Source organism: Neomonachus schauinslandi, chromosome 5 (genome assembly GCF_002201575.2).
Source record: "Neomonachus schauinslandi chromosome 5, ASM220157v2, whole genome shotgun sequence".
In the NCBI taxonomy this organism is placed as follows: domain Eukaryota; kingdom Metazoa; phylum Chordata; class Mammalia; order Carnivora; family Phocidae; genus Neomonachus; species Neomonachus schauinslandi.
The window spans coordinates 38,870,047-38,884,899 of NC_058407.1; the positions used below are offsets into that span (position 1 = coordinate 38,870,047).

Genomic DNA, 14,853 nt, shown 5'->3' on the forward strand with positions numbered 1-14,853 from the left:
TGGGTTATTTGCAGTGATGTACTGGCTGCTACAACAATAATACCATCAAAATTTAAGTGGCATTTATATGTATTACATAAGTACATTCACAACCACAAATGAATTATTGAAAGAAGGAATATTACAGTTAAGCTGACAGAAGTGGATCTTCAGGATTTCTTATGTAATCATTAGGGCTTTTTTAGTTTCTTTTAAAGTCTCATTATCAGGTTGCTAACATTAAAAACAACTACACACAAATGAAAAGACAAAGGTGTTTGTTTGGAAATGTTGGATGAATCCATTGCAAAGAAGATAGTTTATGTAATACTTTCTGACAACACCATAGCTTGATATATTTAGGAACAGTTTAGTGATACAGAAGACTGACTCTTAGACAAATAAGGGTAGGAAAGGAATTTTTGTTACAATTTGATGAATACATTGATTTTGTTAATATGACTGATATGAAGGCAGAATTTATTTTTCAACTTCCTTGCTGACAAACACAACTTATTATGAATTATGTAAAACTTTGAAGGGTTAACAAATCAACAAATGTGGTTTGGAGTTTTGTTTTGCTTTTGTAGGAGTATGTTCTGGTTATAGAGAGATGGTGACAAGAAAAACATGCTGGAACTTGTGCCATAATGTAAATCAATGTCCTGCTTCTTTCATTGAGAAAGTCTTGCTATTGTCAGCTGAACTAAACTGTACTTTCTATATCACCTAAATTAACAGTAGTTCACAAAAATGTGAATTGCTTAAACACTAATGCATTAAATTTGAGATTAAAAAAAATAAATGATAGTTTGGAAGCTGAACCAGTCAACTGTTACCATATGCTAAGGAATACAGTAATTTTCAAAGGGAGATGGTCAGACAAAAGTGTTTGAACTTTGGGATGAATGCTTAGTGTTTTTGCAAGATAAGGAACCAGTTTGGTTCCCAAACTTTTTAAATACGTGAATTAGACTTATTTGTCTGATAGCCTTATTCTTTTTTAAAAATGATCTTAGCCTTCCATGCAAGGAAAGAATGTCAGATGTTTTTAATGTTATATAATATCAAAGGACAAAAATGAAAGTTAGAAATTTTGGGAAAAAGTTCCACAGATTGTTATGATGGGTTTCACAGTAATAATTATCAGTAAAGTAGTGATGATTTTTGTAGTGCGCATTTATAAAATGTTAAAATCAAACTGGTAAGACAAACTTGGTAAGAAGTTTGTCAGATTTACAAATTTGGTAAGACACACTTTGAATTTTTTTATCAAAAGAAAGCCAGTACATAGGAAATTAATAGCTTTTTAAACTATTGTGGATTGAACTATAGTTTTGATGGATAAATTATTGATACTGGCTACCAATGAAGGATTGAAGACAAATTTTAAAAAGCATCATTTTCTGGATTTTTGGGTAAAAGTTAAAAATTACTATCCTGAGCTGAAATTGCTTTATTTAAAATATCTTCTATTCCTGTTAAAATACATCTATGAAACTAGTTTTTCTGTTATGGGTGCTATTAAAAGAAAACATAGAAGTAGTTTAGATATACCTTATCCCTCATGGGTGGCATTGTCATCAGTCTAACCTAGTATAGGTCATTTAGCAAATGTGGTAGCCAGCCTCTGAGAGAGCTCCCAGGATGCCCTACCTCCTGGTATTTACATCTTTGTAATCCCCTTCCACACTGCAGTATATATAGGGTTGATGTGATAGTATGTCACTTATAAGATTAGGTCATAGCAGATACTGCAGTGTCTGTCTTGTCTGTCTCTGGAAACCAGCTGTCATGTGGTGAACAGCCCAGTGGAGAGGCCTACATACTGAGGAACTAAGGCTTTTGGTCAACAGCCAGTTAGAAACTGAAGCCTTTTGCCATCAGCCATGTGAGTGAGCTCAAAGGCAAATTCTCTAGACCAGTCAAGCCTTCAGATGACTGTAGTCCTCACCAAAACCTCATAAAAGACCTTGAAACATAACCACCCAGCTAAATTGCTTCCAGATTCCTAACCAACAGAAATTGTGAGATGATAAGTATGTGTTGTTTTAAGCCACTAAGTTTTGGTGTAACTTTTAATGCAGTAGTAGGTAAGTAATACAAAAAAACAAGAAACAAACTCACTTATTATGTTAAAAACTTTAAATATGTGAATTGGTGTTTAATATGAAGAATTGCCATTTCAGTCCTCACTTTGGGTTAAATAAAATTATGAAATGATTAGTGTGATGGCTGTTTTCTGTGATTGCCTATATGCACACTTCAATGAAAGTAAACAATTTTATGTAATTCTTTTTTCTGTTAATTCTTATTATATTATTGAAATAAAATTTTATGGGCATGGCTAATAAAACATTCACCTTATATTTTATATGGCCTTTTTAACTTTTGTTTTTCCACTAGTTCGTTTTTATTTTATCTTAGAAAAGTATTGGTCCATGATGGATTGGAATTTTTTAAAAAAATGGAAAAAGAAAACAAAATGGTTTTCCACCACAGATAATCTACATTAAGTCTTCTGTCAGTTGTCGTAGTACCCTATACTTACCTTATTGTGATGGTCATCTTGCTTTATTATAATTGGTTGTGTTCCGTGTTAAACTGAAAGCTCTGTGAAAGGCAGAGTCCATGTCTTTGTTTGCTGTTATATCTTCATGCCCAGAACAGTGTCTGGTACTTAGCTAGCTACTCAGTAGTTATTGGTCAAAAGAATTAACTTTTTTTTTTTTTTAATTTTTTTTGTTCTGTTAGAATAATGATTAACTTCTTTAGTTATAAATGAGTTGGCTACTATAACTGTGTGTCCTCAGGGAATGGTAATTATTTATGGTGAATAGAAAATATTCTTGGTATTCTTCTTGCTGAGTATTTACAGGTACTTTTATAAAATACATCTTTTTTTTTTCCATAGCGCAACTGCCTCTGAAGAAGATGTCTCAAGTAGATATCCCCGAACAGATAGAAGTGTGTTCAGCAGATATAACAGGGATGCAAATGCTTCAGGTAATTTGGTCTCAAGTAGCATGTTGGAAAAGAAAATTGAAGATCTTGAAAAGGTATGAATTACAAATTATTTAAGATTGATAAATTTAATATGCCATTGGGATTCCTCATTTTACTTTCATAGCAGCTGAGAAAATAAATTGAAATTTGTATGGGAGAGAGAGTGCCAACAAAGGGAAAAGAATGAGAGGTGCTAGTGGAAGATACCATTAGTATTAATTGGTATTTCCATATTTAGTCAAGTTGCAGTTTTAAATCACTGTCTTAAGTATATAGTTTCCAGATACATTGTGGCTAGGCATTTTCTGATTCCCTTAATACTTTCTTACCCAGTTCTGTTGTTAAAACTTTCAGAAATGGAGCCAATTCTTGTATTCCTTAATATTTAATGTATACTCCCATTCTGCTACGTATTACCTCTAACATATTAAAGACAGTCTTTGTTTTTGAAATGGTTATAAGTCTGTGCTGGCAATATGTCCTACTGTGTGTTTCTTATATTATCTGTATAGTTTATAATTTGTAGACTTTCTTCTGGGTTCTGGTTAGAGCTTAGAGCCATCTTTGGTGTTTGAAACAGTTGTCAGAATAAACCTATTTAGGAGTGTATTTGAGAACAACAAGGCAAATGAATATTGGCGTCAATATATTAACCATATGGTCTCAGGTTTTTTTCTGTCAACATTTAATATGTAAAGTTGGTAATGGTGCTGATTACTTTCTGATTGTTGAAAATATGTTTTGTATTGCTGAACTGAAATTATTCTCTGTGATACAAAGATTGTTTTAAGTAGAAATTTAATTTAAAAATTTTTATAGTATTATGATTGTTTTTAGTTCATATCTCAGCTTTAATACCAGTTTCTGTGAGTTTAAATTAAAAACTTTAAGGAATACATAGTCTAATCGGTTTAAAGGGTTTCTTTAGAAAGGCTTTTACAGTTCCACATGAGTTTGGATCCAGTTCCGAGTAGTTCGGCAGCAGCTGTTTAATGAAGCAGGCTGGCTGCTTTTTCTGAGGGCTAGTAGAAAAGAGGGTAAATTCTGAGCGAAATTTTTCAGTTCTGCTTTTCTTTTGCCCCCAAGGTAGTCAACCCAGCCCAAGGCCCTGGATTCTAAATAAGATTTCTTTGAAAAATGTGTTGCATTGTTTGAAGAAAAAAGAAGTTTAAAAACCAGTAATCTATTTCAGTTCCTTTATTTTATCCATTAACTGGTAGAGCCACAAGTAACATTTGAGGACCATTGTTTTTCTGTTTAGAGTTTTCCAGAGCCATCTCCTTTTCTTAAACTTTGTGTGTGTGTTTTTTTTTAAAGATTGATTTATTTATTTATTTGGTGGGGGAGGGACAGGGGTGAGGGAGAGAGAATCCCAAGCAGACTCCACTGAGCTTGGAGCTGACAAGAGACTCAGAGATCACTACCTGAGTCAGAGGCTTAACCAACTGCACCACCCAGGTGCCCCTTAAACTTTGTATTTCGAATAAAAAATTTGAATTTCTTCAAACAGGATATTATCCATTTAAAAAATAAGATATATCATTACAATGGTGGTGATAAAGATGAACCATGAGAGACTATGGACTCTGAGAAACAAACTGAGGGTTCTAGAGGGGAAGGAGGTGGGGAGATGGGCTAGCCTGGTGATGGGTATTAAAGAGGGCACGTACTGAATGGACCACTGGATGTTACGTGCAAACAATGAATCATGGAACGCTACATCAAAAACTAATGATGTAATATATGGTGATTGACATAACATAATAAAAAAAACCAATGGTGGTGATAAACTAAAGAGGGTAAGTCATTGGGTATTAGTATTTGTTAAAGAATTGTGTAAACATAGGTTTAATCAGAAATATGGGGCCACCTGGATGGCTCAGTTGGTTAAGCATCTGACTCTTGGTTTCTGATCAGGTCATGATCTAATGGATTGTGAGGTCAAGCCCCGCCTCGGGCTTCATGCTCAGCACAGAGTTTGCTTGGATTCTCTCCCACTCCCCCCTTCGCCCATGCTCACCTTTACGTGCGCACTCTCATTCTCTCTCTCTGTCAAATAAATAAATAAATCCTTAAAAAATATATATATATATATCTTATAACTCCTGTATTCCTCTCATTCTTTGGGTCTTTCCTAGGATGGGTTTTTCCTTCCCTCACCAGGTGACTTAAATGCATTTGGAAGTCTTCCTGTATTTAGGGTGCTTCACCAAACTTGGCAGATACATGTCATTTAAGGTTAAAAACAACCAGTTACTTCCCAATTAATACTTTGTAATTATATCTGCCAGGAAGTAGTAAGAGAAAGGCAAGAAAACTTAAGACTTGTGAGACTAATGCAAGATAAAGAGGAAATGATCGGAAAACTCAAAGAAGAAATTGATTTGTTAAATAGAGTAAGTATTCACACATTTCAGTTTCATAGTTTTTTTTTTTCCCTTCAATTGGATGAAAATACATATGTATGAAGAGATTATGTAATTTCATTATTTTGTTAATGAGATGGTAACTTGTGGTAATAAGAATCATCATTTCATTCTATAAACTGATTTCCTCTGGCCAGTTATCAGTTGTATTCAGTTAATACTGTTCTTTTGGGGATGGACTGATTAATGTATTTGTTCAGTGTTTTTGTTAGAGTCTGGAGGTGAGAGGCAGCTTGGTCACCACCACACATAAAAGGGTATTGGTACAGAGTTGCCTCAGTGAAGAGCTAAACTTGCTACTTTCTTGCCATAAGACACTCCAGATGTCTTTGTGTGTATTTTCACCACCTTTTTTCCCTCTAGTTATACTTATACATCTCCAACTTTAGGTTTAGCATTATACTAGGTCTCTATTACACTATTTTGTAACTCTTTTTCTTGCTTTCAGCCTTAGAATTTATTTTCTGCTTAAGAAGCGGGTATTAGTGCTGGGCCTTTCTGCTTAAGAAGCAGGTGTTAGTGCTGGCCCTTACTTAGGTAACGTTGATGAGAAGAGATTCCATAGTTTTGCATATTAGAAGACTTTAGATAAGATGGAGGAAAGAAATAAATTTGCTTCAGGGAAAAAGGGAACAGATTCCTAATCCAGTCTTAACCCTAACAATGAAAGAAGAGAAAAAAAAGAGGCTTCATTATGTAGATCCATTCTAAATAAAGCTCTAAGGCATTAACTACAGGTAATAGATGAGGACAGCACAATTTAGTTTAACTTGCTCAAAGTCCTAGGTAGTAATCACGGAGTAACTGTCTGAGCCAGTATTTTACATCAGGTATTCCAAAATCCTAATTCTGAGCTCTCCATTTTTGTAAACAGTCTTTCATCTTGGTTTAGAACACAGGCATTCCTCTATTGGTTTTGGAATATGATTTAATAAAATCTGAAAATAGTTTTGAAGTCTATGATATATTAGCACTGTCTTAGGCGCTGTGCATTAAAAAGAATTAATAAAACACCTGCTTTTACAGAGTTTATAATCAAGTAATGATACAGGAATATATTTTATTATTTAATTCTAAATCTTGGATTAGGTCTCAGTTGTAGTAATTTTCGGAATTCTGTATATTTATTGTTGTTGCTTTCAACAGGTAAGTTCCCCAACATCATTCATTTGGTTTGTGAGTAAATGCAGATTCTATTTTTGCACATTTTAAAAACATTTACCTAATTGTCCAAAGGCAGTATGCTAAATTTATCAGAATGCTGCTGTCCAGTAGCGTGCTTATAATTTAAACTGATTACTCCAAGTTTTAGTATTTTGAATTACAAGGATAAATCTAAAAATATGTGCTTTTACAACTATCAGTAAGCATTGTGCCTTGAAATAGTTTCTTCTAACTAAAACTTACAGTGGATTATCTTCATATTTACCACATGGTTGTATATATGGCACTAAGATTAACATAGGGAACACAGACCTGGAATCATAACTTTAAAGCTGGAGGATCATTACTTAGTTTATTGGCTTTCACTTTTTTTTAAAGCTCTAAAACCTTTTCCTCAAACAAAATGTTATAGAGAAGCCTAACATGAATTGAACCAGATCAACTCTATTTGCTCCAGATCTCCTTTTCTGTATGCCTCCATTTTATCACTTCCCCAGATTTTCACCTCCCAACACACACCCTTGTTAAAGATCATACAAGGTGGTAGGAGTACATCCAGAACTTGTACCTCTATCTTTTTGATGCCTCATTTGACACAGGCTGTTATCCGAGGCCCTGAACCTCATATTGCCTACATATGTATTTTGTTTAGCCCTCAATTTGGGGGAAGGGGAGATTCGTTTTTAACTGAAAAATTAAGCTATTTATAACGATTAAAAATTGGAAGATTCACAATTAAAGAATTCTGATTTTTGACTTCTAAAAATGAAAGATCTGGCAAGAGGTATCTGTCTTATCATGATAATAATGAGAAGGAGTTGAGTAGTGGATGCTCCCTTCAGGTGGGGCATACTTCATCTAAAGTTGTTTTCAGAACTTGTCCTTGTTTCCAAATTAAATGCTTGTATGAATTATCTTTGAATGTATGTATTTTAAAGTGTTTTTATCACCTTTAGTATATTTTTAATTATTTAAAAAACTCCTATGTTATTTTCATTTTTTGTTTCCTTAAGGACCTAGATGACATAGAAGATGAAAATGAACAACTAAAGCAGGAAAATAAAACTCTTTTGAAAGTTGTTGGTCAGCTAACAAGGTAGAAGATTCAAGTCCCAGTGTGGAAAAAGTATTTTAAAACTACTGATTGAATGTTATAGTTGATGGTAGGACAATATACCTATGCTGCAATACATTAAGTATGTATATTTATTTCTAGAAAACAGTGGGTTTTTATTTTCAAAATTCTGCTTTTTCATTATTTCAAAACAGTACCAACCTTCTATTTCACGAATAAGTAACATCTTTCAGTTATTAAAATGATAGGTTATGCCTCTTTTGGTTTTGTGTGGTATTCAAATAATATATGGTTTAAAGTCACAACCATTTGAATATTTTTATCTATGGTAGTGTGTTTTCTCCCTAAAGGAATATACATAGTCTTTGTTTACATGAATTCAAATACTTTTGGGGAATTACCAGCAATTGCCTTATTACTGATGTGTGCAAACTTATATGTGTTTTTGATTTACTCATAAAGGCTTTGTCTATTGTCATTTGTTCTTTCAACTTATTCTAAGCAATTTAGAGTAATAGAGTGTCACATCATTTTATGTAACAGTCATCTTTAAAAAGGAAAGCTATTATGAAAAGTCATTTAATATCATGTACTAGTTGGCTAAATATAAAGAATACTTGAATTGTGCTACAGTAAATTAAAATATACAATTTTTGTATTTGAATGTTGAAAAAATTTAAAATCACTTTAGCTTCAGAAAGACATACACTTTGTAATTTCATCGTAAAATTTCTTATGTAGGTACTATGTTTCTTATTATTCCAAGATTTATAAATGAACATGGGATATTTAAAAAGTTCATTCATCAATCCTGGAGACTGTGTACAATTTCAGTGTAAAAGAAAAAAAATCCATATTTTTAATTGTCATTTGCATTAAAAACAAAACCAAAATATTTATCCACACTTAAAACATTGATAATTACATTTACAAAACAATACATAAACAGAAATAGTATTGAAATACTTTGCTTATTTCTAACTTGGAGAATAACACTGTGATACAGTTGTTCTCATATGAGAGAATTATTCCCCTACTTCAAATTTAAGGGATTTTCTTCCTAATATTGAATTTTTAAAAACAATTTTTAAAAATTTTGAAGAAATTTATAAATTTTCTATTAAGTATCATTTAGTATTTAGAGTTGTTGTATATTAAATTTTTATGTTGAGTAAGGAAACCCCCTCTTTTAAAATATATTAACATTAAAAAATGTCTGTCTGATAATTGAATCCTAAACAGTATACTGATACCCTTTTGTCCAATGAAACGTAGTAAAATCCATTTTGGGTAACCTACTGTCTCTTTTTCTTCACTTGCCAAGTCCCTTCATTATTTACTATTAGAAAAATAGGGAAGTGAGACAACTGGACAGAATGTAAATGATAAATATCACATGTTGAATTCTAAAAATTCTTTGTGGTTACCTAGATTGGCTTCTCATTTCAGAAGTTTCAACCTTGGCTGATCATTAGAATCACTTGGATTGCTTACAAAGAATTCCCTGGCTGTAATTTCTAGATAGATTTAGGTTGAGACCCTGGATAGAATTTTTAAAGCTCACCATCTGATGATTCTGATCATAATTAAGTTTGGAAATAGCTGCTGTCACCTCTTTCCTTTCTATATCTTCCACTGGAGACCCTAGAATTAACATATGTTAGCTACCAGCATTTTGTCCCACTTTTAGTTTATTTAATAATTTATCTGGTCTCTGGGGAAGTTTTCATATGTTTAAATATATTTACCAAAAATTTCAACGTTAGATTACCAAACTTGATATAGTTGCAGAATTACTGCGTAAGGGCCTCCTTTTTGGAGAATGTTACCCAGCATGGGAACAGTGACCTGCTCTCCACATGTCAGAGTGGTATGCCAGGCTCAGTCACTGCCTTGGCTGTGAGGCACTCATCTCCCTTCAGTTACCCTTAGGTATTTTGCAGAAATACTGCTATTACCTAGTTTTACATCCAAGCTTTGGATGTTGTGAAAATGCTGTCAGTATCCAGCATTATTAGTGTGCTGGTTTTTCAGTAAAGTTTTTGAAATTTCTATTTAATCCATATGTAAGGAAAGGAATATTTCATTTCTTTTTTAAAAATTATACCAGTTATTAGTGCTTTTAAAGACTGAGCTGTTTTTAAATTTTCCTTTTCTTCAGTTTATTAGGAAAACTTCCAACAATGATTTTTTACATAATGGTACCTAGTGCAAATACAGAGGCCTGACAACTTAGGCAAAGCAGTTCAGAAGCAGTCCTTCCTCCTGTCCTTAAAATGTGTATTTATATCACTTATAGATTTTTACACTGAATATTGAAAAATTAAGTAGGACCTGCTACAATTTCCCTTTAAAATGTATAAAAAGCATTGAGATTTTAAAAAGGTAAAATACATGTGCACTACCTTAGAAAACTTGACTGTTGTCAATAAAGTGCTAGTGTTTGTGAAATTATTAGTTCCATTCAGAAATTACATTTCTTATATTTCCTGGGACTTTATGGCATAATAAAACATATTCAAAGTTTTACTGTGTTTATGATATTATTTTCAAAACAATAAGTTTATTAATTTTAAAGTGAACATGACTTGTCCCCCTGATTTCTGACACGCATTAATTTGAGAATTACAAAGTAACCTCCATTTTTCATTTTTCTAGAATTGTTATTAATTTTATTGCACTACAGTTACCTTTAGAGAGGAAGAGGGTGGTGTTTATGTATTTCTAAGGGAATTTACTAAATATAGAGATTAGCACTGTTACACTGGCTCAAGCAGTTTAAAACATAGAAAATTAAGTGTGGAGGGGCAGACACATGAAGCAATGTATTCTTTTTTTTTAAAGTTAACTTTTTAATGGTGGTTTAAAGCAATGTATTGCTAAGGTGAAAAACCTACCTCAATTATATGTGGGTTTATGTTTTCTGGATTAGTCTGGATTTTTATAATTAGAAATGAAAATAGGACATTTTGAGTCCACTAATACTCTGTTGAAAATACAAGTCAGTATAATAGACTTTGTAAGTTCAACACTGTAATATAAAACAGGAAAGACCTTTGGTTTGATCATTGATCTGATGTCCTAGACAATATTCATATGTACAGTGATAGTCATCTTTCATCTTTTTTGTAGTTTTATAATCTTGAGTCCATGCCTCGTAAGTTCCATGCAGTATTGGCACTTATTTAATAACTGTTCATGGTTTAGTTAATAGCCTGTTACAAGATTCAGGCATAGATTTTCATCTTGTAATATAAGAAACGAAACACACCAGCTTTTCATTAGGAGGAATAGTAAGTGAGAAAGAACTAACATTCAGGAGTCAGAACTTTAAAATAATATGTTAAAGTCAGTGCTAAACATTCTCTTATTGTATCTGAACCATTCCTAATATGTAACAGTAAGCTTGACTTCCTATGCTCACTCTCATAAGTAAAGGACATCCCATCAACTAGGATCATAATTTATATATTATTTATGTGAGAACTAGTGCCACTTTTGTTGTTCCATTTAACTGAAAGCGTAATACTAATAGACAACAAACATTTTGCTCTTCAGGTGCTTCCCCCATGTTGTTAAATTTCTCATTGAAGTTTAGAAGTTGGTTGTCATTCTCAAACTTGAAAAATTACCTAGATTACCCTAGAAAACCTGAACCCATATTGTTTTTTTATTTTACTTAGCTAGACTCTCACAGCACGTTAAAATCTTCTACCCATTAACGTGTCAGTATGTGAGAGGACTATGGATGAGGACTATACATACATTAAATTTTCATATCTATTCTTTTAGCAAGTATTTATTAGTCTAGTAGATATCTAATTATAGTTCTTATAGATGTTTTTTAAAAATGGACATGGACTAGCCCTTCATTTAGCAGTGTACTGTCTATGTAGTGTGTGTCAGTAGCACAAAGTGCATTCTTAATTAGCATTAGCTGGTCTAATCTGAATAGTTCATTCAAAAGTGTGGGGGTTTTTTTTGGTATTATCTAGCCATTGTCTTTTAGCTCAAGTTAATAGGTACCATTTAATTCGCTGCAGCACTTACTGAATGGTGGAGTGGAAGACCTGATGCATGTTGGGAAATATCTTATCATATTTCATTTAGGTAATTATGCTTTATGAAAAGAACATTGTTGAAGAATTTATAGCAGTAATGAAGTAAAAAGAGTTCAGTGTATTTCAGATACAACAAACTATTAATGGTATTTTCTCTGTACATTATTGATTACTAGTTTGTTTTTAGGTATTTACATCTAATAAGCAGTTCACATCCTGACACATATTGCTTTAGTAATAATAGAATGTTAGTGATGATCACTTGATGGACACTAATTATGCGCCTGTTCTGTTTTGATTCCTCTTCTGGATACCTAATAGATACACATTGCCTTTTTTGGTGAACTTGTTTCTTGGAAGATTTGGCTATTTTAGTCAGGGTTTTTCTTCTAAATTTAAGTATTAGATGGCTGCTGCTACCAGCAACAACCATACGAAAACTAAAATTTACTGTTTTGTTGAAAAATCAGTTAAGTAAATATTTGTAGAAAAACACCTTGATAATTTATTGACCACATTAGTATTGTGTAGAGAGCTTTCATAATTCCCATGGCATAGGTTTTCATGGTGGAATAGTCAGCCTGATACAGATTCACTTTTAATAGGCTTTGCATGTAAAATAGTAAATACTCAGTAAAAAAATAAATTTTCATTTATTTTTCAACACTGGTTATTTTTTTTTTCACCCTGAACTATCAGTAAAACCCTGACCATGAGTTTTACTTTTGGAGTTAAGGGATAATGTTAATATTCTAATTAATTTGTGTGCCTCTTACTAAAACAGTATGCAGTACATTTAAATCTTTAGTATACATTACTGTAGAGGGAAAAATGTTTAAAAAAATAAAAATGCTATATTGATAAGATCTGTATACTTCAATGGTGGGACTTCTTGAAGAAAGGAAGTATACACATGTTCAATCTGACTAAAAATTTTAATTGTCTTTGTTTTAAAACTACATGAATAATTTCTTAATTCAGAATTGGAACTATTATCAACTAAATCTGATGGTGTTCAAAGAATTTCAGGCCCTTAATAGTTTGAAAAAGTTAAGTAGGAGTCTGAGAATGTACAAATCCGGTCTTTGTTTTTTGAGTAAATGGTTTACATAACCTTTTGCTAATGTGTCATTCTTCATACACCTGCACAAGCTAATCAGTCTTCTTTACTTCTAGAACTCTAAATTAATCTTCTCAGTAATGTCATACATGTCTAACAAGTGAACAAGCATCCTTCAGTCAGACTGTTTAGATAATGTCTCAAGTCCTTATATAAGAACCTACTCCATTAGCAAGCCTATCGAAAAACTTGTAAGGTCTCTTAGTCTTAATTGGACCTGGAGCCCTTTATCTTAGACTTTATCAAATCTGTATTTTTTTCCTTCTAGATTCACTCTGTGCATGCACACAATTCTATCAGTAGCTGTATACTACCCACATATTTTCTTAATCTCCTGTGTCTTGTTTCTCTTTTCACCTCTGCAAGAGTTACATTTTGGAGAGAATTTATGTAATGTTGGACCTTCATGTTAAAGAGATAGGACTGGTTATAATATCCTTTACAATTCATTCATTTTATTTTGATGTCTAACCAGATAAAGTTAAAAAGGAAGCTAGAAAGCAAAACTTCCTTTTTAATATTGGACCAAATGCGCAATTTTACTCTTCACTTTCAAAAAATGAATGTGACTGAGTAAAGGTGGGTTTTTAAAATTTTTTTTTTAAAGATTTTATTTATTTGAGAGAGAGAGAGACCATGAGCAGGGGCAGAGGGAGAGGGAGAAGCAGACTCCCCACCGAGGAGGAAGTCTGATGAGGGGCTCGATCCCAGGACCCCACGCCAAAGGCAGATGCTTAACCTACTAAGCCACCTAGGTGCCCAGGATAGGTTTAATAAAGGAAGAAGCTCTCTACTTGGTGTCAGATAGTTGAGCATTATGAAAAAAATTAATATGAACCAGTTAAGAAAGGTAGATTGGACTTGGACTTTACACATGTGAAAGAAAAGTAACAGTTTTGACAGCTAAGTGTGTTATTCACATTAAAATGTGCAAAATTAATAGAAAGGTATCTGATTTATTCTTGTAGTGCAAAAGTATAACCAAAGCTATCAGTCAAAGCCATAGGAAATCCCATTTTGAAGAACCTGCCAATCACTTTTGATAAGAATGCATTCATTTGATATAATGTTAAGAAAAGTTGGAAAATTATTAGCTTTCCATAGCTGATCAAAGTTTCATGAATGGGTGATTTGGGACAATGAACAACATCACTAATTTAAAGTAAAATTATGCATTGAGCTCGCTGATTTAGCGAAAATTGTAGTGGGTTGAATGACTTGGCATTGGAAATGCTAATTGATGATCATAGGGGGCCTAAAAGTGCCTTTTGTTTCTTGTAACTCCTTTAAGATCAGTGTACCTTACGAGGTTCAGCTAAGTACAGTGACTCACTTAGTTAACAATTTGAGCACAACTTTAACACATGTAGTATAGCATAACAACATTAAATAATTAGAAATTCAGTAGCACTATTTGCCAGGCATTGTGTTGAGTGCCTTAAATATTGTTTTTATTTGATTCTTTAAAGTGCAAAGTACAGATTAGGAAGAGTAATTTGCCCAAAGTTACGAAGCAGTGCTTTGTGCTTACACTGTAACATACTCACTTTTATGACATAATCATTGTCCTATTAAACATTTTGCCAGTGGTTCTCAAAGTGTGGTCTCCACACCAGTAGTACTGGCTTCACAAAGAAACCTCTTAGAAATAGTAACTCTTGGGCCCCACCCAACACCTGAATGAGGTGGGCCCAGCAATCTATGTTTTAACAGGCCCTTCAGGTGATTCTGATGCAGGTCAAAGCTTGCAAATTTGCATTGTGCATTTCTATTTTTAGGTAAAGATCTTGGTCTTTCTTTGGACATTATATAAATAATATAACATGAACTTGTTAAAAAAAAAAAAAAAGTGATCTTTTTGTTGTTGCTTACAGTGCAAAAGACTGTATCAGGAAAAGCACCAGTGTGGAGATTAGTGGCTTGACATAACTGCATTAGTTTAGTATTATCTCTGGAACTCAAATGGATTCTTAAGTCCAGGAGACTGTGGAATGAAATCTTTGTTTTACTGTGTTAAGCTGG

The 14,853-nt window shown here is 32.9% G+C and overlaps 1 protein-coding gene across 1 annotated transcript in view; it reads left to right on the forward strand.

The window, feature by feature from the left end:
- PAWR (pro-apoptotic WT1 regulator) overlaps positions 1-10,173 on the forward strand; it is a 111,949-nt gene extending 101,776 nt beyond the window's left edge. The window contains exons 4-6 of the mRNA XM_021678644.1: positions 2,894-3,038; positions 5,277-5,381; positions 7,589-10,173. Of these exons, the coding sequence (XP_021534319.1) occupies positions 2,894-3,038; positions 5,277-5,381; positions 7,589-7,675 (337 nt within the window). The 3' untranslated portion in view covers positions 7,676-10,173. The remainder of the gene's footprint in view (positions 1-2,893; positions 3,039-5,276; positions 5,382-7,588) is intronic.
- The last annotated feature ends 4,680 nt before the right edge of the window (positions 10,174-14,853 follow it).